At 40.4% G+C, this 27,985-nt stretch overlaps 1 protein-coding gene and 1 non-coding gene across 8 annotated transcripts in view; both read left to right on the forward strand.

Annotated features, from left to right (window-relative positions):
* Positions 1–27,985, forward strand: part of eif4g1 (eukaryotic translation initiation factor 4 gamma 1) — a 37,245-nt gene that overhangs the window by 5,511 nt on the left and 3,749 nt on the right. Inside the window, exons 4-26 of one of the 7 annotated variants that reach the window (XM_023350838.1) lie at positions 440–526; positions 1,195–1,227; positions 4,143–4,163; positions 4,598–4,786; positions 4,893–4,992; positions 11,297–11,433; positions 17,539–17,631; positions 19,349–19,439; positions 19,575–20,570; positions 20,660–20,748; positions 21,565–21,748; positions 21,837–21,970; positions 22,105–22,230; positions 22,331–22,750; positions 23,619–23,765; positions 23,966–24,202; positions 24,317–24,421; positions 26,391–26,684; positions 26,756–26,867; positions 26,962–27,067; positions 27,175–27,428; positions 27,532–27,659; positions 27,809–27,981. In XM_023350838.1, coding sequence (XP_023206606.1) covers positions 440–526; positions 1,195–1,227; positions 4,143–4,163; positions 4,598–4,786; positions 4,893–4,992; positions 11,297–11,433; positions 17,539–17,631; positions 19,349–19,439; positions 19,575–20,570; positions 20,660–20,748; positions 21,565–21,748; positions 21,837–21,970; positions 22,105–22,230; positions 22,331–22,750; positions 23,619–23,765; positions 23,966–24,202; positions 24,317–24,421; positions 26,391–26,684; positions 26,756–26,867; positions 26,962–27,067; positions 27,175–27,428; positions 27,532–27,659; positions 27,809–27,981 — 4,256 coding nt within the window. Of the gene's footprint in view, positions 1–439; positions 527–1,194; positions 1,228–4,142; positions 4,164–4,597; positions 4,787–4,892; positions 4,993–8,966; positions 9,100–9,393; positions 9,514–11,296; positions 11,434–17,538; positions 17,632–19,348; positions 19,440–19,574; positions 20,571–20,659; positions 20,749–21,564; positions 21,749–21,836; positions 21,971–22,104; positions 22,231–22,330; positions 22,751–23,618; positions 23,766–23,965; positions 24,203–24,316; positions 24,422–26,390; positions 26,685–26,755; positions 26,868–26,961; positions 27,068–27,174; positions 27,429–27,531; positions 27,660–27,808; positions 27,982–27,985 lie in introns of those variants that run through there. The other 6 variants (XM_023350839.1, XM_023350840.1, XM_023350841.1 and 3 more) reach the window with 6 other exon arrangements.
* On the forward strand, positions 23,470–23,544 carry LOC111612111. Its single transcript, XR_002754414.1, has one exon. It is a non-coding gene; the product is annotated as a small nucleolar RNA SNORD66 (small nucleolar RNA).

The following is a 27,985-nucleotide window of genomic DNA, read 5'->3' on the forward strand; positions in this document are numbered from 1 at the left end:
TCTCAGCTGTGATGAAATTAAATAATGGAGCATCTATATTTTAATATAATATTCAGGACTGATAACACTCCGGCGCCATGCTGGATCTTTGGCGTACCTGTGAGAAAAAAACAGAGATTTATGAGGCATTTCTCTGATTCTAACAGAGGTGCAGCATTCACTCCTTACATTGGGTTTGTTCAACTCCTTCCTGAATGTTGTCCATTGGTAGCAACAAAATTCATAATAATCTATCATTTAAGAGGCTTTAAGAGCAGTTCTTGGTAAAACAATTGTGATTTCGTATTGTGTGAAGCTCTAAGATATTGATGTTTCTATCAATTTTCTGTCAATATATCTAAGAAAGAGGGTTATTATAGCTGCAGTGTGAACATAAACTTCAGCGCAGCCTTCCTTTTCCAGTTTTTCTCATGTTTATATCTATTTCCTTGTGTTGCAGTCCTCATTCCCCCCTGGGCAGCCTTCTTCTGTTGTGTTCGCAACCGCAGCACCTCCACAGATGAACCCCACGCCACCGCCTCGACAGGTAGGACTGACCGCTGACCTGCCCCTTACCTATAGTGATGCTTTTCTGAAACCCTGAAAGAACACCTTTTCCTTTCACATCAATGAGCCAAGCTTTTTCTCTCTTCTTCAGCAAGGCTTGCTCAGTCAAGAAGTGTCATAAGACAGGGAATATATCAATATAATTCTCTTTCTATTGGAAATAAAAGGAACAAACAGTATAGAACTGATGTGTTTAATGTTTCAGGTTGCCTATGTTCTCATGGCTTCTTCTCACATTTCCTCACCACTTCTGGTGTTAATCTTCTAAGCTCATTTTGATCCGATCTGCATGATTTAACTCTTTCACAGCTCATTTCGTCTTGCATGACTTTGTAGAATTGGAGTGCTTTTCACTTGGTGCTGAATTGGGGCGTTAAGGTAATTAATATGTATCCATCACTCCTAGGGGGACATCTGATATCTAGTTTTTATTTGTTAAAAAGAAGTTAACAGTTGGGAGTTATAATAGTGGTGGTTTTTCTGACCTTCCTGCTCATGTTTTATAGTAGAATGTTGGCTTTTCACTTTTCTTGTTGTTTTGGAGATCAGATGTGAATGTACAGGAGAAAACTGTAAATGGAGAGTCATGCATGAACTTTGAGCTTCTGTCTTTAACCTCTGTCTTGTCTGCCTCTCCTCCTCCTCTAGTTTGCCCCTGGGCCCCGACCTTTACACCAACAGGTACTAACAGCACAGCTGACAAACATCGGGTGGTGGGAATCAAATGATTACAAAGGAGTTGAGAATTAACCCTTCCCTTGTTTTATGAATAAAACACATAAAAAACCAGAACAGAATCTTGTATTACATTAAAACTGGAACACTACGGTTTGTGCTTTTATGTTTGCACAAATTCATGATTTACTTCAAATCCTGGTAAGGACTTCAAACCACAGATTATAAACAGAGACAAAGTTGCTTCAGACATTTGTATGGGTTCAGTAGTGTGATCCCGGTGATCACACTCCTTTATCAGCTTCACCAAAAGATTTCTTCCTAAGTTGTGTTTAGTAATAGCAAGGGTTTGGCATCTTAGCGATAGCACACTATGTGGTAAGTGATGCTTGGAGAAGATTTGGATGGAGGAGTCAACCTGACAGAACAAAAGATCAAAGAATAATTCATTAAATCAATTGGAATATCTCAAACTGGGAAAACCCAAACACTTTGAAATAAACCGTATTAAATAAGTTTCCACTTCAGATATTTTTTTTATTTGAACCAGACATCTTTACCATCTTTTAAAAGTTAGATTTCAGTCTTGGTATTTAGGTTGTGGTTTGGAGATTTTCCCAAATCTTCAGTTTGGAAGTTTGAAGCTTAAAGTAAGATTGCATGAGCTCTCGCACATATAGTGTTATATTTGATGAAAATATTTCCTGAATCTGTCTTCCAGCATAAATCCTTGTGAAAAGGTTCAGGGTAAATAAGTTTTATGAAACTAAAGTTGTTTCCTTTTTAGAGAAGTGCCTTGATTAACATCCTTCATGGGGAGGTATACCATTGGTTTGAGAACACCAACTAATGTGCTGTCTTTATTAAATTTCCTTTGAGTTGCTAGAGAAAGTGCCAAAGTTTTCATCTGTTTTATGTAGAGCAGAGAATCACCTGTTGTTTCCCACTGTCAAACATCTAGTTGATTAAAGTGAGTTCTGTTAAACTCCTCCATTACACTACATAAATATTAATATATTGGTTTTAAAGCATTTCTGGCTACAAAAAAGACTTATAGCTTGAATATTACCAAAAGTGACTGTTTTTAAGGTGGTGCTTATTTTGAACACTACATTAAACATCAGGCAACAAAAGCTTGTTAAATAGCCTGCTGCAGGCTCGGCAAATACCTCAGCCAGTTATCTGACATCAGGCTGTTTTGCTGCCAAAGTGGCTTTACAAAGAGCAAAATGGTAGAATTTAAAAACCTTTTTAAACATTTACATTTGAATCAAATATTTAGCTTCACTATTTGGGTGATCCACCAGAATTTGTTTCCATTTAGAAATATCTTGACAGTAGGCAACATTTTTATGCTTACTGGTATTCTTTAGTTTGGCAATGTACTTATTTGTGTTCTTTCACTCTTAGCCCGCCGATTTCAAAAAGATAAAATATTACAGAATGTAAAGTAGTGCGAGATATGAAAATATTTCACCAACTTCAGTCGCAGTTGTTCCATTTTTGTCTTTAACTGTGAACTAAACCTTTTGGTTTGGTCCACGTTTTGAACTGGAGAAGACTTAAAACAACATCACCCTAGACAACTATGGGATGCTCAGTATAGTCTAAAAAGCTCAAAGTGTGAGCCTTTTAAGGTCAAAGTTTGGGAAACTGCTCTTTGTCCCCCATTGTGTATGAGATGTTCATGGACCGGATCTCCAGGTGTAGGCATGGAGACAAGTGTGTTTACTTTGGGTCTCAAATGAGCTTTGTGCAGATGATGTGGTTTTGTTTGCGCCTTGAAGCTGAAAGCTGGGTCTTTCATCGTCCATTTCTGGAGCAGTTTGCAGCTGAATGGGAAGCTGCCGGGATAATAATTAGCTCCTCTAAGTCTGACCTCATGCTTATCTAATAACAGGAGGACTACTCACTCCATGGGGTCAGTCTGTCTTATGCGGAAGGGTTCAGGTATCTTGATGTATTATTTACAAGTGATAGTAGGATGGAATCAAGCTGATTTAAAGGTCCCTGTTTAAATTAGACTGATGAAACGAGTCACAGCTGGAGAACATATCCTCACAGTTTTGTTTTAAATAATGGCAAATAATTTTTTTTTTACTAAATCTAATAGAATTACTTGTGGCAGTAATTTCCAGTAGAATGTTATATGTAATGTTATATTTTGATCAGTTATTTTATCACAATAAGAAGCTGTTTGTTTGATTCCCTCATTAAAATTCCTCCCAGGCTTTCCAGACTGACATTGTTTTGACTGCTGTCTGCTTCAGCGAAGAGATTGACTTCTCATTAGGTAGTCTACAGGTGATTCATTAAAAACGCCACGACCTGAGCTGTTGACGCATCACCTCTGGACAACTCGGGGAAATATGCAAACTTGAGGAAGTAAAGAACTAAAACAGTCTCCAGTTGACAGAAGAAAGCTGTTTCAAAAGCATTTGAATTCATTCTTTGAAAGAAAGTTCACAGTAACAAGCCATTTTTTGTATTCATTTTTAGTATTCATTTTAATGCATGTATAAAAATGCACTAAAACTACTCTGTACTGTGGTCAGACTCTACTTCAGCATCTTATTGAAATAGGCAGTTTGAAATCAAATGTTTGTTTTACTGGTTTTCACTGAAGTTTTACTGTATAAAAATCCTGTCAAAGGGTAACCACTGGTTATTAGTTCTAAAAAAGTTTTAAATAGTATCCATCTTCATCTTCTAAAGTGCCTGGATTCTTTTGAGCTCTTGGTTTACTGCGATCCACTGTTCATTGTGTTCTCTGCATGTTCTTTGTTAGCTCGCTGCTTGCCTCAGAAAGGGCCGTTCCTCTGCTCTGATTGATGCTTTCTGTTTTTCAATCCTCTTTCTTTCACCTTCTGACTCCTTCTGTTTGCCGTGTTTCTGTGTTTGATCTGTTTGTGCTGCTGAAGGGAAGCTTCAGGTCGCTACAGGTAACTGGATTTCATCTCTTTCCCCCCCCGTTTTCATGTTGAGGATGTGTGTGTAATAGTTGGCAGGGGTTTGCATGATTGGCTTGGTGTCAGTTTGTTAGCTTCCAGGCCTGCAGCAGAATGTCAATGAGGAGGCTCTGAATGAACTCGTATTAGCTGCTTTATCCCTGCTGACAGGTGGGGCCAATATGTTTCCAGTTGGATTCTGGCCATACATTTATACACAAACTGTTAGCCTAGCTGCACATGTTAGCTTCTCTTGTCTATGACACACAGTTATTTTTTGTTTTTCAATGACAACAAAAGATTTTGTGTTTTTCATTTCTTTTTTTTATTCTCTTCACACTTTTTTGTAGTTGCCCAGGTTCTTCTTGCTGACATTCCTTCCACTGTTGCACCCTTTCTCATCCTGCACACCTATATTCCATTTGCAGCCCTACTACACCAACAGGGGCAGCCTGCCTCCCAGCAGCGGGCCTCGGGGCATCCCAGCCAGCACTACACCCCGGGCTGTGACACCCACCCATGTTTACCAGGCGGGCCCTGGCTCCCAGATGATGATGATCCCCCAACAACAGTTGCAGTTCCCCAGCTCACCACAAGGCCCATATTTCATAGGACAGGTAATCAGATGCAGTTTTAATTTTCACAACATTGAAAGTGATACCGTGCAAATGCTTTTCTTTGATCTTACTGGGGGTTTTTTTTGTTGTTTTTTTTTTTTTACAGTACCGATCTCCAACATATGTGGCCACGCCGCAATACTCGGTCCCAACTGGAACCCCAGGTTTCTACACAGGCACCAGCCCTGCTGAATATGGTACTTATGGTAAGAGGCTCTGCTCTGGGCCTCGACTGCCGTACAAACATGTCACTGGGGGTACCTTGATTAAAACACTTCAGGTTAAGGAGTATGTGTAAGTTGATGTAGATTGTGTCTTATTAACACAGAAAATAGATTAACAAAAATGAACTAAACAATATGTTTGGAAATGGAAAATAAGAGTTATGTCAAATACTGCTAAATGATGAAAATATTAGGTGACACACTGGTAACACACTGTATAAATAAATAAGTTGGGGAAAGCCCTTATTTTGTAAGGGTTTTGGATGCATTATTTGATATATTAATTACTTTATCAAACCATTGATTTATTTCTGCATTCTTTGCCAGTTTTGGCAGGATATGTTCAGTCCATCTTCTGGAAATGGATCCATCAAACCTAACAAAACATTGACTTCTGCTTTAAACCGATAGTAAAAAAAAATGCTCCAAAAGAGTTGCAGCTGTAATTGCAACAAAAGGGGGGTTGAATAAAAATGCATACCACAAATAACTTGGTTTTGTTTATACAGAATGTAGAATAAACATGTAGCATTTTCCTTCTACTTCACAGAAGCACTTCTTTGTTTTGAACTATCTTATAAAATCCTAATTTGTAGGTCAGGAAGACTTTTGCAAGGCACTGTAGCTATACAGCAGGGGTGTCCAAACTTTTTGCAAAGAGGGCCAGATTTGATCAAGTGAAGATGCCCGGGGGCCAATAGTTTGTTCGGACATTTTTTGATTTTTTTTTTTTACCCCTCCAGGGGGTCTTTTGTGGGCTCTAGTGTCCCTTATGTGACAGTGGGCTGACAGGAAACAGGGAAGGAGAGGGGGGAAGACATGCGGCAAATGTCATCGGGTCCGGGAATCGAACCCGCGACGGCCGCGTCGAGGACTCAAGGCCTCCAAATACGGGTCGCCCTACGCCACCACGGCACGCCCTGGACATTTTTTAACTACAAAAGTTTCATGCAAATACTTAATTTTCATTGTCACAATTATCTTTATTTTTCAAATGACAAAAAAACAAATATAAGCCACTCAGGCAAATGAGAATAACTCTAAAAACCCAAATTCTGCCTTTCATTCATATCTGGAGAGTCAGATAACATTGAACAAACTGTATGAAATACCTTAAATTTACATGAGTTTAAAAATATCTTTGCCTCAAGAACATTTTAAACAGGAGTTATAAGTAATGCAAAGTTGTCTGTTATTATTAAATCTTAAAACAAGTGAATTTTGCTCGTCATTTACTATATCTACAGGTTCATAACCAAATCTTACTCAAGAGTTTAATAAAAATAAGTGCCATAAATCCAAGTGCATAAATGTTCTTTTGGCTCTTCACTGCTGATAGTGACAGACGTTACCGTTCAAAATGCTCAGTTTCATGTCCTCAACTCTCAGTGCCACACTGTTACTGCCAGGCAAACATTTTTCTCAAATTCTTGCTTCTTCTCAGGGCAAAATGTTCTCCACCATTTTCATAACACAGTCTTTGATAAAAGTACCTTCAGTAGAAGGTTTGCCATGTTTAGCTATTAACATGGCCACTTCGTAGCTTACTTTGGTGGTATTTTCTTTTGACTCACAGACCCGCGTGAAGAATCGCTGTTGTGATGCCAGTGCAGCTTGGAGCTGCTTCAGTTTTTCAGCACGGTCACTTCCTGTTAGCTTGTTGTATGTGTTAGCATGTTTAGTCTGGTAGTGTCTCTTTACGTTGAAATCCTTAAACAAGGCAACCGTCTCACAAATTAGACAAGCACAATTGCCTTGATTTTCAGAAAAGAAGTATTGTAATTCCCATCTCTCTTGAAAGCGGCGGCCCTCACTGTAAACTTGTTTTCTTTGCAGTGGCCATGGCAGAAATGAGTGGAGAGGGGTTCGCTGCACGGAGGCAGAGACTGATAGTATTAAAGTGGTGCTGCCACCATTTGGTGAAAGGAGGAATTACAGTTTCAAGTTTTATGATTTATTTATTCTGTTTCACAGTGCAGGCGGACCATAAATAATACATTATAAAACCGAAGCTGCGGGCCGTATGAAATCTGACCGCGGGCCGTGATTGGCCCCCGGGCCGGACTTTGGACATGCCTGCTATACAGGCTTTGCTGCTGTGCTATCCCACCATCTAGAGGTGACTGGGTGTCAATGCAGCACAGAAAGTGATAATGCCTTGCAGCAAACTTGCTGACCCCTCACTGCCAGGCATTCGAGGTATGTGTTGTCTTTGTGAAACTAGTCCATCAGCAGAGCGGTGAATGCAGACCTGTAGAAATGGCTTCCCTCCTATCACTCACTGTCCTGCTCTTTGCTCTTCATTTCACATGATCTAATCGTGGCCTAACCTTTGAAGCTGCAGTGACTGAATCTGACTGCTCACAATCCACAGAACTGCTCTAATAATGATATGAATGTAGAATGTTTATGGAATGCAACATTACTGAGATATTGTATATACTTATAATCAGCTTAAGATAAACAATTACAAGTCAAACTTTGTATGCATACAATTAAAAAGCCTTAAAATTTCCACTTTCTGAATGTGCCCAAAGACACATTCAGAAAGTGAATGTGTCTTTGAGCACAAATCTGAACAGGTTTGAGGATTGGTTTAATTAGAAAATTAAATGACTTATATTGTGTTCCATTAGTTTCTATTCTGCCTGAATAGAAACTAATGGCACCTAAAAGGTGCAATATAGCTCCGCCTGAAAGGTAAACTGTAACGGTTTATCACTGGAATTTGGGACCATTCTTCCTTGCCTAGCCTTTTAGTCTGAGGTATTAAAGGGGGCATTGTGTAAAATTGAATTTTTTGAGCTTTGTAAGCTATAATGTTATTCCCTCATAAAAAAACATACCTGGAATGTTGCTTTCATATTTTTTATATTTGAGGATTCCCTTAATCTCCCATGACAACCATTCAGAGTTGCACAAATTCCTGGTCTCGCAAAGTCCCGCCTAGTTACCCAGTTCTCCTCCTTGGAGGAGTCTTGGGTAAGACTGCAGTCTTCCCTCTAATAGAGCACCCCTCCCCCACAATTCCTCTACTAGGCTCCTCCAGACTAGTGCCAGCAGCTATTAGCAAACACCTGGTGAAACTGCAAGTCTGCTTAGCTTATTATACAAACTACAATGTCCCTAAACAGCATTATGGAGTAGCAGTCTTGTAATAACATTCTGAAAGGAGAATGTATGGGAAAGGATTGGAAGACAGAGATTAATTTCAAGGCATCCAATATGGATATGATGCAAAGTCAATTTTCTTTTAAGTTTATGTTATATACAGCATTTTCATAACGCCTGAAGGTAATATAGTTCATTAATTGGGCTGCTGTTGGTGTCTGTTTCTGGTTGCCTGGCAGTTATGTTATTAAGTCACATTTTGGTTTACTTGTGATGTACAAAAGTCACTTTTTACTACCTTCAAAACTAATTTTAACTTGCTTTTTGTTTAACTTTTTTGAAGCCTGATATGACGTTTATAAAGTTTCAAATTGTCTAGAGGCCAGTTTAGCAGAGGTTCAATCTTTAGCCTGAAGGCCTTGGTCTATTTTTTTTCTATCTTACTATGGTGTTCACCCCACCAGTCAAGAGGACACCAACCTAAATACCCGAAGTTTAAATGAAGAAAAACCTTTGTAAAAAAGAAAAGAAAAAGTGGAGTGATCTTACGTGGCTTTAGCTATTTTTAACTCTCCCTCCTTCCAAGAGTGGTTTGATAAGCAGGTCCCCTCCACCCCGAGGCCCAGCCCGTGTAGTTGGCTTTCATGTCGTCACTACAGCTGATCAGATGACACATTCATGGTGTAGAGGTACGGGAGTCTTTGGACCTAGAGGGGGAGAAGGTGGGGAGGGAGGAATTAGGAAGGTCAGTGGGAGGAGCTAATCAGAAACCAACTCTGTCTGTAGGAGGATGGACTGAACAGTAGAAGAAATCAGTCTGAGAGGGAACCTGTAGAGTGAACTGGAGGAAGTTTAGAGAGGGGGTTTGAGGAGAACCCCCCTCTTTTTCCCCTCTTTGTACACTGTTTTGCATTCAGTCGGAGTTCCACATGGGGAACCGTGGTTCGCAGCAGCAGCAGGACTCTGAGGTCTCTCAGGGTAGGTCTTATCCCCCATCTCGTTCCCCCACAGAGCCACTCATTCAAGCTTCAGTAGAATGAGAGTCAGGGCTCCAGTCTCTTCTTTTTTATGGTTTACGGACGCTGTCCAAGAATCGTGTCATTCTACCTTTTGGCGCCCTCTGGTAAATGGGCCACGTCTCTCTTGCACTTTCTTTCCTTCTCCTGCGCAGACTCGTCCGCGAGACTGTGTGGGTTTTGACTATATTTAGGCTGTGCTGCTCCTCGTCAACAATGCAGACTCAGTAATGTTAGTTAGACTGAAATGCACGCTGGAGGGTAGGGAGACTGAGTGGCAGCTAGCTGTTGCTGTGCCTGAAGAATGGCCTCTTTGATTTAAAGTTTGCTTTTCTCGCTCTGAGGCTGGACTGTCGGAAGCCAGAGAAAAGGCCAGGTAATGCCTCCTAATGGCCGTATGGCTGTGTTTGGTATTGAGCAGTTTGCCTTGTGTTGTGGGGTTTGTTGAGGGTTTTTCAACTTGTGGGAACCTTTGGGGAGGGTTGGAGGTAAATGTGCTTCACAGGCAAGAGTTTTCTAAATAGGTTTCCTGAATGTGATACTTATAGCTCGCCTTAAACACGGAGGGTCAGCTGTGCAGAGCAGTGAGGGACTGCTGAATCATTGTCTGTTTTCCCACTGTGTGCTCTGTCCAGGTTATTACATATGGACCCAAAATATAGAGGAGTGTTGCATTGAATTTAATTACTTTCCTGGCCTATATATCTACGGAAAAATATACATACATATTTTATATTTATATTTTGTATTTGATTCTTTCTTTACTTCCTTTTCCCACTTTTTGTCTCTTACCTTCCTTCTTTTTTCCATCTTCTGTTATTTAAAGTATGTTTTAATTGTTTATTTTGTTTTTTTTCCTTTCATCCTTCCTTTTTTCTTTCATTTTTTGGTATTTTCATTTTTTTCCCTTCACTCCATCCATCTTTTCTTCCCTCCTTTCCTGCATGTTTTCATTGATGGATTCATCCATTTTTTTAATTCACTCAAACTTTTCTATCCTGTTGCTATTCTTGTTTGTTGCAGCTTTTATATTTAAAGCCTTACCATAAGAATATATGTAATAAATTGGTGGACTATTATAGACAAACACCTTTCTATTAAGGGGATGGATAGATATGTCTGCTGACTTCCATCAGCTAAATGGAAGAAGACTGGGACCACCAAGACTTCCTAAAACTGAATCTTAGTCATCAAGGTGACCAAGAATCTGGCCACCTCCCTGCTTTGTGGAGAGAAGAGTTCTTGCATCTCTGCAGTTCACTGGTATTTTGAATTAAAACATGCTCTAAGGTGCTCCCAACCTTGTACTGGGCTGTTCATTTGTCTGCAGGGCGATACCCCGGAGCATTAAGCCAAGACACCAAAGGAGTAGCTTCAGGCTAACTCTGTGAATGTCCTTGTACTGGCCAGTAAGAACAGAGATATGAATCTGATTTACCATCTTGAGGAAGACTTGAAAGTGCCCATTCATCAACTGTTTCCATCCAACCTGAAGGACCTGGGGAGGTTCTGCAAAAAGAAATGGGCCAGACTGCCCAAAGATGGATGCTAAGCTTATGGCATCATGTTCAATAAGGTTGTTTTACTGCCAAAGGTGCATCAACAAAGTAATCCGCAAAGGCTGTGAATACGTATGTTCATATGATTTCATAGTATTTATCTTTGATATACAGTATTTTCATGCATTTTAACAACCTTTTTCTTGTCACTAAGGGGTGTTGTGTTTAGGGTTTTGAGGAAAAATGTATTTGATTCATTTAGGAATAAGGCTTTAACATTATAAAAAGTGGGAAAGAAAAGTGAAGTGCTGGGAATATTGTCCAGGTGCACTGTACTTTCGGATAGTATCGTTTTTGGTTTTAAGTCCAAAGCGTCCTCAATGTCAATTTAAATTGACGTAAATGTTCTGGTTTTTTTCTTCGTTTTCTTTTTTTTGGGGGGGGGGGGAGAGACAGAATTTAAGTGTTTTCAATGAACCTTCTCTCAGTTCCTTAAAGATACAAAGAACAGGAAAGGTTTGAACTTCTCTAGCAGCTTATAAACACAGAGAGAGGAACTGTTTCTGCACATACTGTGTGGATCAAATCCTTGTTTTACTCTTGTAACATTAGGTCAGTTTGTGTTGGTTTACATTCTTCTTTCTGTTTTATCCACAACAGGGACTTACTACCCTGCACAGGCCCAGTTCCCTCCCTCTGTGCAGGCAGCGCCTGTCATTATGAACCCGGCCCCCCAACAACAACAAGCACCGCCTCAGCCTTCTCAACACATCACCACCAAACGGGAACGCAAACAGGTAGCGTTAGTGGTCTGTAACACAAAACATACCTCACTGTAAACTGCAGCATTGTGACTTTTAGTCTCTGCGGTACCTGATTAACTTCATCCTGATACTCATTTCCTAGAAAATCAAATTATATCATTACAGAATTCCCCTTTGGTTAATAATAATAATTATATTTCAGGCTTGATCATTAAATTGAAAGGTTTTTCTTCAGTTTACTTGGAATGATCAGCTTTATCCATCTAACTCTGAAGCTTCAGTAACTCCTTTAGGGCAATTGTATGATCATGATGTGTCTTTCATACTCATGAGAAACTTCCAGAATCGTGATAGTAATATGCTTTACACTCGTATCACTGTCGTCATCTCTGAATAAATTGCAGTGGTTATTGAATAAAAAGATACAGGTGAATAAAGTATGTGGATTAACAATATGTATTAATGCAAATGTTGCATATTAATGCAACTGATGCACATATGTTAAGATATGATTTTTGGCCCCAAAAAAAGTAATGGAATCACTCTCAGTATATTTTGTGTGGTAGCTGTAACTTCACAAACATGTTGTTAAACCTTATAGGTATTATCATTTTTACTAGTCTTGACAATTGGGGCTGAAGTGATGAATTGATTATTGAAATTATCAGTTAATTTAGTAGTTGATAAATTGACTGGAATATGCAGACTCAAAGAGGCCATTTGCTGAAAGAACAAAGAGTGGTAATTAAACCATAACTGTGGAAAATGTATACATTTTGCATTGTCCTCTTCCTAACAGAGCCTCATTTTTTGGAGATTTTTTGGGGAGTTCTCAAAAGTGACACCCCCAAAATGAATTCCATATATATCAGGAACTACAAGGTGTTTTTGAGTGGTTCAGGTATCAAAATAAAGATAATATTCCAGAGAATACTCTACAGGTCTAAAAATCAACATTTGTATTACTGAGAAAGAACAAATACATATGGAACACAGTGAAAAAAATAAAAATAGTAAATTCTAATAAAATACATTACGTAATGTGGATTTTCCTTAAAAGCATGCAGTGGAAACCCAGAACCTTTAGCAATTCACAATACAGGTTCTGACCACTTACTGGACCAATTTCATTCCAAAAAATTAAGCATAGACATTTTAGAATGGTATTGATCGATAAAATTCCAGCCAAACATTCCAAATGTGCCATTTTTGGACATTTTGGCACTATGTGTGCAATTACAAATTTCTCTCTTTTTTAGTTATTTATTTTTTCCCCCCAACCTATGTCTTGCTATAAATATTATTTGCAATTAATAACAGTGATTTTTTTAAAACAATATAAGAGTGAATTACTACTGAAAAGCACAGTCCTGGGTACTCTGGTTACAAAAGCATTGAGCACTGAGTTGGTAAACCAAACCTACAGGGCAAATCTTCTGCAGCCCATTGGTTGATTTGGGTGATTGACACATCTAACAGCCAACAGAATCAGGGGGATTACAAAATCCTATAGCAACATCATTCACCAATCACAAAAGAGCTAAAGCTCCAGCTGTGCTCTAACAAAGGAAGTGTTTGAATATGTAGGCGGTGTCCATGGAGACAGAAAAGTTTAAAATAGTGAGAAATCACATCAGTGTGACACAAGGACAATGGATTACAGTCCCTGAGTGGAAATATTTACTCTAACATGGATTATGACCGTGACACAAAAAAGGTCGGACTGAATTTATGTTTTTAGCTCAGTGAAATTAGCTACAAAATTAGCAGTTTTTTTGTCTTCTTTGGCTGCTGGTTCAGTGAGTTTTGCACATAGCATGGTGATTCTGGTAATGTTGGAAACAGCAGAGTCTGGGTTTTAATCTGATTGGTAGTTTTTGTGGGCAGGACCTTGTTGCACTGGTTTACCAGGTGTGAATCGTTAGCATCTAATTTGCGCCTAATTATGTTTTTTTTTTTAATGCTTGGTGTTTGAGCTGGGTGTTGTTTAGGTAGAAAATTTTGTTATCATTTAGATGAGCTTTTGCCCATTAATAGATATGCAATATGCCTATATTGGTTATTGTATAGCATGTGCTTAGATTGGTCTTGTTAGCAGAAGTGCTGCAGGACCCAAAATTAGGTCTGTTTTGGAGTATAGTGTTAAATATGTTTTCCTCAGAACTCCTGAGTGACATAGATGTCTTCACCTGGTTCAAATTCTGTTAAAAAATACCTCTTAAAGCACCTTTTGCTTTTCGATTACTATTATTCAAGCAGACAAGGCTTATCTTTGCACATGTTAGAATTATTTTTTTAGCTGCAGATGCATTCTTTGATACAAATTATCAAGTGTACACTAAAGGAATACTAAAGGAATATTTTTGTTGCATTTTAGGCAAGAAAATGTTTATTTAAAAAAAGATTTTAATTGTTGCCATCTTTTAATGTTTTTCAAAAACTCCTCAAAACTGCTTGTGTGGTTATATTAAAAATATCTACAGAATGTCAATTTTTTTTAATCCTATTAATCTTCAGAATAATCGATTATTAAAATAATTGTTAGTTGCAGCCTTAATGATATGACCATTTTATTCATTTACATGTGTGAAGTAAAGAAATGTATAGGAATATGTAAAAGACAGATGCCGAGGGTGCAGCTGAAAATTGACCAATAGGAATGAAATTTTATGTTGAACACTAAAATCAAAAATTAATACATGACCCAATGTCCACACAATATGAAAGCAGTGATTGCATAATCTTTTAAGTTTCATTGGTGATTTCTCCCTCGAGGAAGACAAAGTCAGAAGATGTGCCTTGGAGTAGCTTGGAGACTTCACAAACCGGCACCCTACATAAATATTTACATGCACTCAGTCACCCACTCTTATCACCCATATATTGCAATGGTAATTCTGTTGTTCAGGAAAAAAAATTAAAATGACCTTTTTCTTGTGAAAACTGATATAAAGTCAGTTTCTGATTTGTTCAGTGCTTTCAGGGTTTTTAGATGGACATAAGTTATGACATAAATGGGCTTCTGAGAAGTGGTACTGCCATGATGGGTTCACTTAACTGGAAAATATGCATTTTTGAGTGTATAATCTATCGGTCAAGCCAATAAAACAGATAAACAAGATGCAAACTTGTTGTACATTCATTTTTATTTTATGATTTACTCATTTTATTTCAGCAAGTAGCTGTTATATCAGAGGTAGAAAATCATATAGTTTTCTATTTTGTTGCTGGTGTAAATATGATTACTGTGAGATGAATCAAAAGTCCTAAACTCCTACATACCAGCTATGATAATGCTACGACACTGATGTTTGAATTAACTTAAAAATGTCAGGAAAGCTCTTGTATCTGCAACATTGTAGTGGTAAAACTCCCAGATGATACGAGCTGAAGCGTCTGTTTAAACACTGGCTTCATAGACACGGACAGCCCCAAAATGGGTCTCTGTTGATTCGTGCTCCCCCATCGAGCTGCAATTCCTGTATGCAAAGTTAAAAACGACGCAACACTTAGTACTACTCTGGCCCGAATTAGCACAGGAAATTGCTAGTAAGCTGATGACTTGGTTGGCTACTTAAAAATGGAGCAATGCAACAAACCCATGCTAACTTCACTATTACTCTTTCATTCAGTTATAAAAGTAGTTGAAGCTAATGTGGCTAATAACACAAGCTGTGGAGGATCCAAACTGAAGATGACAATTGGAGCAAAAAACCCCCAGAAACCTGTAGGAATCTTCCTTGCTGCAGTAGTTGATTTATAAAAAAATATATACAAAGTTACCAGAAATACAGAAAGTGCACAGGGTGGCATCTTAAGACATCTGCATGGACCACGTTGCTGTTTACACTGCAAAAATAGGTTATCTATGTGTCAGGTCCATGTTTGTTTAGAAACAGAATTTTATTATAGAATGATTCTTTTTTGTCCCCCGGTTGCAACATTTATTTGTATCGACATCAAATTAACAGACAAACTGTGGCACATTAAAGACAAGCAGTTATAAAAATACTGTGAACTTGTGAACCGTTTTGTCAAACAGGTAACAGTCCAGCCCTCATTTTCTCCCTAAAGAGGGAAATTTATTGATAACTTTCTAATGCAGAAACATTGTCCTATTGTAATCAATCATATTTTATGCTCTTACATTGAAAGAACCCTTGAGAAAATGTTGTGAAGCCTAGTATTTTTCTTAGCATTGAGTTTGAAAATTTATTATTGTGACAACCCTGATAGATACTCCATTACAAAGGGTCTCGTCTATGAATTGAGCGATACGGCTCTGGAGAACTGTTCTCTATTTAATTTGATTCAATCCTTATCAGTTAATCCAATCAGCCGTTAGTCTTGGTAAATAAAAGGAATGTTAAAAGGCGTGTGAGCTAACTTGATTGTTGGAGAGATGGCTGCAGTTTGAATCTGTCGAGCTACACCTACAGTTTCCTAAAAGGTTTCATGGAGGTGGTGCTGAAGTCCTTTGAACAATATTTGTGCAAAAGACTGGATAAACAGACTTGGCAAAGTTGTGCTACTATATGTGGTGGCAAACGTATTTATTAAAAAAAAAAAGGAGACAGAATTAATTTGATCTCGTGAGAAGTCAGGTCTTTTTGTGCCTTTTTAATATTTGACATATTAAACTCACAAGTAGCTATTTAGATGTCGCTATTTGCCATGTGCATTGCATAAGTTGTTCCAGAAATTTTTTTAAAATTTCTGTGGACGTGCTCTGGCTTAGAGAGTCCTGAAAGGAGGGGGCCGAGGGACATGTCAGCACATAGCTGAGGTCCACGTGGCCACTGGTCTCCTCCCCCTCCAGCCTTCCGCTGCCGCTGTGGCATCCCCCCTCTTCCTCCTCTAGTTTCCTCTGCTTCCAGAAGGCGTGAGCTGAAACTGAAATCTGAAGAGTGACTTTAGCCTTGGTGTGTTAAAGAAATGGAGGGGGGAGTTTCTTGAGCAAGCTGCTGCTGATTTGATAATGTGAACTTTTTTCTTTTTTTAAAACTGGAAACCCTCCCATTCGCACCATGCCCCTCCTCCTCTCTCAGGCCTCTTTTATCTGTGTGTGAGTCTTTGTGGGCGGGGGTGCACATTCCAGCTCCATAGCTCTACAAGGCCAGTCTCTTTCTCCCTTTTTTCCCTCCCTGTTCTGTTCAGCTCAGGACAGAGGGCTGATCAGGCTGCTAGCTAGCTTACAGACAGTCAGGCCTGGCTCAATGCGGTTCTATTCTGCTGGACTGTTTGTCTGGCAGTGTGTTATGCGAGTGAAACCAAGGCAAAACTACTTTGTGTCCAACCCCCACCCTGCTTTGTGGAGTTGAAAGTCCAGCATGAAGCCAGCAGGAGCTGCTACTCCAGCCCTGGGATGAGAGGCCCACCAGGGTTTGTACTGCTTCTGGGAAGGACTTGCAAACAAAACCGGACCAAGTAAAGGTCAGTAGTGTTGGGTAAACATTGCTGCACTTTCATTAAAAAGTAGGTTAGAGAGCAAAAGTGTTGTAGAAGCGGGGTTGTAACTTTTATAGATCAGTTTCTGTCCGGTTGCATTCAGCTTCGTTTTTATGAGTCAGATTTCACAAAAACCACATGATCGACAGATCGCAGCCAAGCAGAAAGGCTTGTGCTGTGTGAGTGAGCAGATTTTCACTCACTTTAGTTGTTCCCTCTGTATGTCTTGTCTGTGTGTGCACATGCAAGGCTGCTGTTGTCACACCTGATTATGCTTTGCCTTTGGCATAGTCATGCCTTTTTCTACCAGTTTAAACCAGCTGTGGAATTTCACAATTTGGCTTCAAGTTAGTTGATTAGATTCATAGTCTCAGACTGCTTCTCTGTTGACTCTTAAAGCACAGTCAGTAGAGCCACACAGGAATTTGTGACGCAATCTTAAGAGTTGGTTTTCATCTGTTCAAAATGGGAACAGAGATGTGGATTTTGTTGAGTGAGCTGAACAGACGACACAGAAAAGGGCTGGTAATTGTAGGCGTCACTCTGTAATACTCTGATCAAACTCAAAACTTCCTCATCTACTTTCTTCTGACTTGTCTTAACCCTACAGGGTAGGAGCTCCTTACCCTTAAACTACCACGTGTTCCTCCTGCCATGCTTTGCTCTTAATTTGCTACTTTTGCTCCACAGATAAGAATAAGAGATCCTAACCGAGGAGGCCAGGACATCACAGAGGAGATTATGTCTGGGGGCCGCAGTGGCTCTACCCCAACGCCCCCACAGGTGAGCTGAAGTAGCACGCAATGAGTTCAGTCAGAAAGATAAAGAAGTACAAACTGAACTTGTGTTCAGACTAAAAACTGATATTGCCATACTGTTTACAGCTATGTATATTATGTTAATACTTCTACCCTGTGCTGGAAGTACTGCAACACATTTGGTTAGATTACTGCTACCAAGCTTGCAAAAGCATTCATGTGACCTTCAGGTTTTTTATGTTGCAAGCAAAAATTTTAGTGTCTCATTGGATTTCATCTGACGGAGCAACATGTGTCAAATACAAGGTTCTAATATTTTAATTTTGTTCACCATTACAAGTAAACTAGGGTCTGACTTCATCACTTTAATTTCGATTGATTAATTACATCGATTTTAATGTGTTAAAAATATTAACATAATTGCTTCTTTTTTTCCGCTTTCTTACCTACAAAAATTCTGAGCTGGAACATATGTTTTGCGTTTCCGGTACGCCCTTAATTCAGATGCACAAGTGACATCCGCAAATGATTTTGATGGACGACAAAGCCACTTTTCCTGATCCAATGGGGATTAACAATAAAAGACTATTGTATTCAAGTTGTGCAACAAAGGAGTTAGCTTATCACCAAAACTATTCAAGCCTAAAATGCTGTTTCAATGCTAAACATGTTGCAGCAAGCACTGGTGTTTTTTCACATGAGTTACATGAATGGTCAGGGCTACCTGAAACACTTGAAAGATGAATGAGTATAATAATACTTCAATTATCTAAGTTAAGTCACCAAAACAAACTCATTCATTTTTTGCCCTGTGTCAATACTTTGATAATGACTTTCCAGGTATAAAGCTACTACCTTTGCACATAAAGGGGCTGAAATTTTTACCATCGGTCATAGAGCATGACGAGTGTCTAGAACATCAGTTACAGACACTCGACAGACACCAATTTTGTATTTGATTTAGGTCTAGACTAAATCAAATAGGTTATTGATTTTAACCACACTACTGTGGCTGTAGGTTTAGGATCGCTCCAGTCGTTTGCAGCCTCAAACAAGTTTTCTTCTATGGTTCCATTTAGCTCCATTCATCATTTCAATAACTGTCCAGCTTTCCTAACTGATGGGTGGAGAAAACATCCCCACAGCATGATGCTACTCCCACCATGTTTCACAATGAAGATGGTTTGTTCAGTTTCTTGTGTTTTGAGAGTTTTCCACCAACATTTCAGTTGTGGTGTTATCTGACCAGAGCACCTTCCACAAATTTAATTTGTCTCCTACATGTCAACTTGGACACAACAAAAGGTTCTCTACCAAACGTGAAACAGCTGCATTATTGTTACGATTAGGGTCCACACAGATGGACACTTTTTACCATCTGAAGGCAGTGGGTTGCACTGGAATTTATTTAGAAGTATTTGTGTAAACGGAGATTCAATTACAATGTAAGTCACTTTTTTTAGACGTTTGTTTGTTAAAAATGAACCACATTTAGTGCGTGCTTTGGTTGTACTTCAGATAAGTTCTACTTTGCTTTGGGCCATCATGAGTTTTTCATCAAACATACTTCAATTTCATGTTGACCGTTGTTTTGGGTTTTTCTGTTTTTTTTCCAAATCTTTTAACCAGACACTGCAAATTTCTAATTAAGGGAAAAACCAAAAATATTTTTTCTTGTGTTAAAGTGGAAAAGCGTGCCATGCTGAGATCACGCCTTTTCTTCATTATGTGTTCCCCAACAGACAGCCATATCTGGATTGGATAATACAGCGTTGCCTCAGGCCAACGGTGACAGTGTCTCTGCTGCTGCTATAACGGCGGTGGTTAGGCCAGGTAGGTGCTACATAAATCTTGTTTGGATTGGGGGCTGCTTCAGATAACTGATTATTTAATTGTCGATACTTGATGTGTAAAATAATTTCTCTACATTTTAACAACCTTTTTCCTACTTTTTATTATTTATTTTAGATGACGGAGGGAAACTTACACCACCTTCTTTGTCACAGACCCCTGAGCTTCCCAAGATTGATCCCATCCTCAGTGAGACCCCGTCCTCTGCTGTCAAGGTGTCTACCCCCACTCCACTCTTCGAATCCACACACCCTCCTCTCAGCAAGCCTTCACCCTCTGCTCCTGCTGCTGATGTGATAGAGGCTCCCTCACCTCAAAGAGGACCCACACCCAGCCCCCCATCAGCTCCTGAGGTTCCTGCCTACCCTGCACCCCTTCCTGAACCTTCCCACGCCTGTTCTGCACAGAGTACAACAGAAAACACAGACCATGTTGTAGAACAGGAGGACTCCGGAGAGGAAGAGACTAAAGTTGAAGAGACACAAGCCTCTTTAGACTCAAGTGCTCAGGCCCCCAGCTCTAACGGTGTGGTAGATATGGAGCTTGAGAAGTCATCGGTTACTGTACCCCCCATTCACTCGGAGGACACTTTAGAATCTCCCATTGCTCAGCCTGAGGAGCTCAGTCTGGGTTTACCTAATGGCCTCCCGCTACCAGCTGCTCAGATCCCCCATGGATCTGCAGTCGACATGTCTGAGCGCGACGACAGCCCTATTGCTGAGCCCGATGTAAGTCAGCAGCCTGTCACACAGAGCTGTGCCACTGAGGCAGCTGAGAAACAAACTGTTACGGCCACGCCCGCTGCTGTCGACCAATTAGCATCTGCTCCCGCTGTCGAAGAAGTTCCAACCAAACCGGTTGTCCTGACCAAACCCTCTAAGTCAGAGGTACAGGATGTTGTTACCGAGGTTGTCTCTGAGGTTGAGGAAGATGCTCCACAGCTCCAGATGGACACCGAGGAAGAAACGCAGTTGCCTACGGAGACGGTTCCCTCAGCTGATAACACATCTGAGACGATCTCTACTCCTCCTCCTCCTCCCACAGCAGAGGAGAAGGAGGAGGCTCCCAGTCCACCGACTGTCACCCCATCCCATGTGGAAACTACTATGCAAGGTCAGTCTCTTTCTGAAATTGGAGCTGTTTTGCTTCTTCTCAAAGCCCTTCTAAACATGTCTATGTCCTGATTGTTCTCCTTTCTATAGCTGCTGTGTCTGTGCCAAAGAAGAAGAGGAAGATGAAGGATCTGAACAAGAAGGAGGCAGTTGGAGACCTCTTAGATGCCTTTAAGGAGGTGTGTTTACTGCAACTTCAGTTGTTAAATTGGTGGAAAATATTTTTTGAGGTGGATCATTGAGTCCTGGAAAAAGCAGCTTGTCCATATTGCGTTTGTTTACCAGCTTTGCAGTCCTGGTATAGATTTTAGTGTTATGTAGTTTGCAGAGAAGGATCACTTTTAAGTTATGTAATTATAAATGATCTCCAAATTCTCTTCTTTATTGGTTTTGCCTTAATTAAGAAAATAAATCGGATTTCAGCAAAAAATCAAAACTTGCTGCATGAATGTTAGTATTGTGACAACCCCTACAATCCAGTCAAGTTCACTTCATGATTCAAATTGGGGGTTTAAGTATTTTCAGAAAACTCCGTTTATGGCATTGAGTCACCGACTTGCAGCATTTACTCTCAGTTTTGTTTGACATTTTCATTTTACCTTCTGGCACATTTATTCTGCAATTAGTGTTACCAGGCACTACAGGTATAGCAAGCCTGAAGGCATCATACATCAATAAAAGAAGTGGTGCTCTTTAGTCACGTTACCATTTGATTGCAATGTGATTATAGGATGCTTCGACATCTTTAGCTCAATATTCTTCCACTTTACAGTTTCACTTTCAAAGACCTACAGTATTAGAAAACAGACCATTTATGAACATTTTTGCTTGCAAGGATAATTCCACTAGTTGCAGATAAGAAAAAAAAACTCTTTGTACAAAGTAATTAATGCCTGTAATATGAAAACAGTCACTTTGGCTCAATGTGAACCTGCTTTCTTGGATTATTCTAGATATAAATTTGAGTAATTTTAATATTGGACTTGTTGATCAAGGAGCAGGTAGTTGACCAGCCTGAGCCTGAGCCGACGCCTGCCCCACCACCAGAGCCAAAGCCCCCAGCTGCAGCCCCTCCTGCCCAAGAGGAGGCAGATCTGACCTGGGAGGATAAAGAGGACAAGCTGGATGCAGAGAACATCGAGCCGGCCGGCACCGACAAGAAGTACCAGTACAAAGAGGGTGGGTCTCTGGACACTGATGCTACTGAGGATCCCCGTTTAGCACTGCTTGGGGTGAATCAGCTGATGATTTATTTCTTCTGCTTTAGAGCAATGGAAGCCAATTAACAAAGAAGAGAAGAAGAAATACGACAGAGAGTTTCTTCTTGGGTTCCAGTTCATCTCTGCCAGTATGAACAAGCCTGAGGGTTTACCAGCCATCAGCGATGTCGTCTTAGACAAGGTGCATACTATTTACCTTAACTCTAAGCCTTTGCATGTTTTCACATCCGGTAGCTTCATAAAAGTTTGAGAGATTTCTCAAAAGTATCTATCCAAAAGCTCTCCATAAACCAGTCTTGTTTTCTTTTTGTTCAGGCAAACAAGACTCCTCTTCGCCAGCTTGACCCGAGTCGTCTTCCAGGAATGAACTGTGGTCCTGATTTCACACCCTCCTTCGCCAACCTTGGCAGGCCTGGAATGGGAGGAGGAAGCAGAGGACCTGTGAGTTACCAGTTTCTCTGTGTGACCCATCAAAGCATTCATGAATTTATTAGACTCTTAGTGTAATGGTGTCTGTTGGTTCAACTCTCTCCCTCTCCAGCCCCCTGGAATGGGCATTGGAGTAGGCGGGCCCCGACGTTCTCAGCAGGTCCAGAGGAAAGAGCCGAGGAAGATCATCACCAGCATGTCGCTCAACGATGACATTCAGCTCAACAAAGCGGAAAAGGCCTGGAAACCTTCAGTAAAGAAAACCACCCGGAGCCGGGAGCCAGAGGAGCCACAGGAGCCACAGGGGAACGATCCCGAGCAGATGAAAACGCAGGAACTGTTCAAGCGCGTCCGAAGTATCCTCAACAAACTCACCCCACAAAAGTTCCAGCAGCTAATGAAGCAGGTGCAGGAACTGACTGTCGACACCGAGGAGAGGTTAAAGGGAGTGATAGACCTTACCTTTGAGAAGGCCATCTCCGAGCCAGACTTTTCAGTGGCCTATGCAAACATGTGCCGCTGTCTTTCAGGGGTAAGTAGAGCTACGTTTACCTGCAGTTAAGGAAACAAAAACATTTATTTCTCAATTTTTTGTGTATATTGTTTATTTTCAACCCCTTTACTTTGATTCCTCTTAATAAAATACAGGGCAAAGATTTGCCTTAAGTCATCGCCTGTTCAGTAAATCAAGTGTGTAGTTTCACCTCAGTAGTGAAAGGAGCAATATTTAGTCTCACTAAAATAAAAACATCTTGTCACACATCTAGGACTGAAACGATTAATTGTGATGAATCGATTACTCAAATAATCAACAAATAATTTAGTAGTTGATTAATCCTAAATTGGAGTACACAGACCCAACAAAAAAGATATTTGCTGATATCGATATTCTGTCTATTAAGCACCTTTTGGTGTCCAGTAATGGGTAAATCAAACAAATCAATAGATCAACTCTCCACTGTACTGACATTAAGTGACACAGTAAGTGTTGAACATCCTTTGCTACAAATTATCAAGTGTACACTGAAGGAATCCTATGTTATTGCATTTTATTTAAAAATGGAATTGAATTATTTGTTAGTTTGAATCTCTAAATGTACTTCTAATATTGTGTAAAAAGTTTTAAATGGCTTAATGGAAAATCTGAAAAAATTGCCAACATTTTATCCAATTTATTGATTAATCGTTGCAACATTCAAATACCCAAATACTTGTTAGTTGCAGCCCTACATATATATCATTATTTTTTTGCTCCAGTGATGACCTCTGTTTTGTGCCACGTGTCTGGGCCACTGATCCAAGTGATGGAATTGAGGAACTGAGGAGCTTCTATGGCAGTGTCAGAACTAGGGTTTGGTTTTTCTTGCTTTTCTAACCTTTACTGTCGCTGATCTTTTCAGCTGAAAGTCATAACCCCAGATAAGCCTGGTGCCACTGTGAATTTCCGCAAGCTGCTGCTAAATCGGTGCCAGAAGGAGTTTGAGAAGGATAAAGATGATGATGAGATCTTTGAGAAGAAGCAGAAGGAGCTGGAAGCTGCCTCAGGGGTAAAGTTACTAGATCATGGTTTAAAGTGTTAGGTACTTAAAGGGATACAAATAGACATTAGAGATTTATTAAGAAGTATTCTTATACATGCTGTGATGTTTCTCAAGAACATTTTAAAGGTTCAGATAGTTGCAGCTAGCCTTTGTCGAAGTTCCACTCTTATCCTGTCTCTTTTTTTCTGTTGATGTTTTTCCAACAGGACGAGGTGAAGCAGCGGCTAATCGAGGAGCTGGAAGACGCTAAAGACAAGGCCAGGCGGCGCTCGCTCGGGAACATAAAGTTCATCGGTGAACTGTTCAAGCTCAAAATGCTCACAGAGGTAATCATGCACGACTGCATTGTAAAGCTGCTCAAAAACCATGACGAGGAGTCACTGGAGTGCCTGTGCAGACTGTTGTCCACCATTGGCAAGGATCTGGACTTTGAGAAAGCCAAGGTAACAGAAAACACACAAAGTAAAGATTTACATTGACAAACCTCCTCACACAACATACATACTGATAGGGAAAACAAAATAGTTAGCTTACTAAGCCTCTCTGTCTCTCTTCAGCCTCGGATGGACCAGTACTTCAATCAGATGGAGAAAATAATAAAGGAGAGGAAGACCACCTCCAGGATCCGGTTCATGTTACAAGATGTGCTGGACCTCCGACGGGTAAATCATCACACAGACGTTCTGAATATTGATTTTTTAAAATTTTTGGATGAGTTGTTATTTTTTCTTTTTAAGTGAGATTACAAACACTCTTGTTGTGGTCAACGCATAACGATGTTAGTCCCGATCTATTGTTCATTCCTAATAGGTTCACTTGGTTAAACGTATCATTCTGGTCCAGTTTAGGAAATCATAATACAATTACTCTGCTGGATTCAGAACATGATGGATTGTGATTAGAGGTGCACTGATAAATCGGACCCCATTTCCTTCATTTTGGGCAGTCAGCTGATGCACGTGAAACCGGTCCTAATCACTGCAAAGGTCTGAAAATACACCACTGTCCTCTTTTGCTCAACCCAATGTTGCCAGCTTAGCGATTTTGTTGCTATATTTAGCTACTTTTCAGACAAAAACATCTGTATCGGCCAAAACTGTAATGGGAAATCCAGGCTTTTCAGTGATTGGCCGGAAAACTATCAGTGCATCCTGAATGTGATCTTTCATCCAATCTGCAACCAGATGGACTATTTGCTGTGGTGCATGCTGAAGTTATGTCTCTGCTTAAACAGGAAGGTTGATGTTAGATTAATGGAAAGCAGGGCATCTCTGAAAGAAAATTTTGCATGCGAGTCAAACATGCAATTATTGTTTGGTTTTTGTGTGCGTGTGGTGTTAAATGTAGCCCTACAGACATATGCACTGGTCTTGTAGCCCTGATCTGTGCAAGTCTCATATGAGGGCTTAGAGAGAAATATTTTTTCTCAGCTCTTTAATGCAGGGCAGCTCCCGAACTCAGAGCTACTCTGTGCCATAGGCTGAGACAACAGACTGATCTTTTCTGTTTGCATTTTTGATTAATTTCATATGGGATTAATCAACTAATCCTCCCATTAGTATTGACATATTTATATGGACTCACCATAAATTGTTGTTTAAATCTGGTTTTGGTTTGTTTTGATGTCCAGTTTATTTGAAAGGGACTTTGTGAAGCCACTTCATTTGTTGAGCGTTTTGAATCCTCAGTTCTACAAAACCTGCAGGTTTTCTGCTTTTATAAGTCACAGTGAGCAGCTCTAAGTCAAACTGGTACATTTTACTCTGTAATATAAATACTGGGATTTTTCATCTCCTTGGTGGGTTAGGTGGTTGAGCTCTTGTTTCTTGTAAGTTATTATTCAGTCATTAAAAAAATACACTCACTAACAAAAAAAAAGAAGAAACGGTTCAGTGCATATGTGATTTGGTTCACTAGAGAGCCGTAGTGTTGGCACCATGAGTGAAGCATTGTCTTCTGACTGCCTGACAGGCAGTCAAAACAGTGAATAAAGTGTACCAGACATGGAATGCTTGTAGACTCATTAGACACTACTATCAGTGGTTGGAATATAAAGGAGGTCACATTGTGGGTTTGAAATTGTCTGGCATGTGGGGTCGACAGTTTTCATAATGATCTAGTCTTTGGATGCAATAGGAATGGCCAACAAAAAACAGAAAAACACTCATACTGTCTTGTTAAGATATGATATGGGTTGGTTTTTTGTTAGTAAAGAGCGATAGTAATTTAAGCATGAAAAAGCTCCAGAGTAGGAGTGTCCAAACTTTGTTACGTTGGTCAAAATCGACGAGTCAAAAGTTCTCACTGACCAAATAAAAATTAAGCAAGTAAACTAGTCAGATTTTGTTGGTTTTTGTTGAATGTTATTCATTGTGGACCCAAAACTTTAAAAAAAATATTGTGCATGTCTCGATTAAATAAAGGGCATTTGATTTTAAATACTTTTGTGCTTGATTGAACAATTTTATTATAAGAACAAGATTTGAGTCACTTTCTCTAAAAACACTCGCTATATTTCTTTAGTCAAATTTAATAAATTAAATAGAAGCTGATTTGGGTGCATAAAAGCCTTCTTTTCTGTTGTTTAAAGATTGGTTATAAAATTATGAATGCTTTGTATTGTACTTTTAGAACAACTGGGTACCCCGGAGAGGCGACCAGGGCCCTAAGACCATCGACCAGATCCACAAAGAGGCTGAGATGGAGGAACACCGGGAGCAGATGAAGGTGCAGCAGGCTCTCATCTCCAAGAAGGAGTCTGGTGGAGGAGGCCCAGGAGGCAGAATGGGGGAAAGAGGTTCCGGAGGCCGAGGTGGTCCTCACACCCCAGGCCGGGGAGCTCTGCCTCAGGATGAGGGCTGGAACACAGTCCCCATCTCCAAGAACCGACCGATCGACACTTCTCGCCTTAGTAAAATCACTAAGGTAAGTCTAAGCTCTGTAAAGTTTATGCCGCTCCACAACTAAAGTTTAACAATCAGCTCCCTTATTTTCAGACTCCTGTTCTTGACTTCAACAATCAGCTACTCGCCCCCGGTGGTAAGGGCACCTGGGGCAGCTGGGGGAAGGGCAGCAGTGGTGGCACCAGTGCCAAACCTTCAGATTCTGGTATGTTGATATTAAAAGGGACATCTGCATCTAATAATCCGAGGTACGTTCAAGTTTAAAGTGGATTCTTGTCTCATGTTCACTTTATTTCCAGGTTCAGAGTCTGGAAACCGTCCAGCCACCAGCACTCTGAATAGGTTTTCTGCATTGCAGCAGCCTTCATCCTCATCACAAGAGTTGGAGAGAAGGGTTCCTCAGAGGTGAGCAACAGTTCCTGCTACTCAAGTCTTTAGTTCATACTTAAATAACAAGAGCAGTGTAGGACTGAGCGGTTTGTATAATTTTTCTCTAACTGTAATCTGGACAGAAACAGCTCGAGTCGAGAGCGCAGCGACCGCTTCGACCGCTCCGATCGAGGTGGCGATCGCTTCGACAGAAGGGATGAGCGAAGAGATGACCGAAACCGGATACAGGTCACCAAACGGAGCTTCAGCCGGGAGAAAGAGGAACGAAGCTGGGAAAGAGAGCAACGCAGCTCAACTGATCCGGTCCGCCGAGTGGCGAGCGTGACTGAAGAGCGAGACCGAAGCAGTGGCGAGAGAGCCAGGAGCAAAGAGCAAGGTGACGATGTGTTGGAGAATGAGAGAGAAAGCTGTGATATTCTGCCAGTGAAGTCGGTATTCAGAATTTTGGTTATTTATGCGTCTGTTCTGTGTATAAACAGTGAAGCGGCAGGCAGCTGCCACTCCGCCACCTCAGCAGACCCCTGCTAAGCCTGCGCTGACCGTTGCCGAGATAGAAAAGAAGTCGGCAGCCATCATAGAGGAGTACCTCCACATCAACGACATGAAGGTACTGCAACACAGCACACCTTTGTCTTATAAACTGGATTCCTTCATTTGTATCTTTTAATAGTTCCAATTTAACTTCTGTTACATTTTAGAAATGCTGTAAAAAAAAAAAAAAGTCCTTATCAGCTCTATTCATGGGTGTCCCAACAGGAAGCCCTGCAGTGTGTGCGGGAGATGGACAGCGCTGAGCTGCTGTTTGTGTTCGTACGGCACGGACTGGAGTCCACCCTAGAGCGCAGCACCATCGCCAGGGAGCACATGGGCCAGTTGCTGCACCAACTAATTAAGACCGGCATCCTCCCAACACAACAGTACTATAAAGGGTCC

The sequence above is a fragment of the Xiphophorus maculatus genome, chromosome 18 (genome assembly GCF_002775205.1).
Source record: "Xiphophorus maculatus strain JP 163 A chromosome 18, X_maculatus-5.0-male, whole genome shotgun sequence".
NCBI classification, from domain to species: domain Eukaryota; kingdom Metazoa; phylum Chordata; class Actinopteri; order Cyprinodontiformes; family Poeciliidae; genus Xiphophorus; species Xiphophorus maculatus.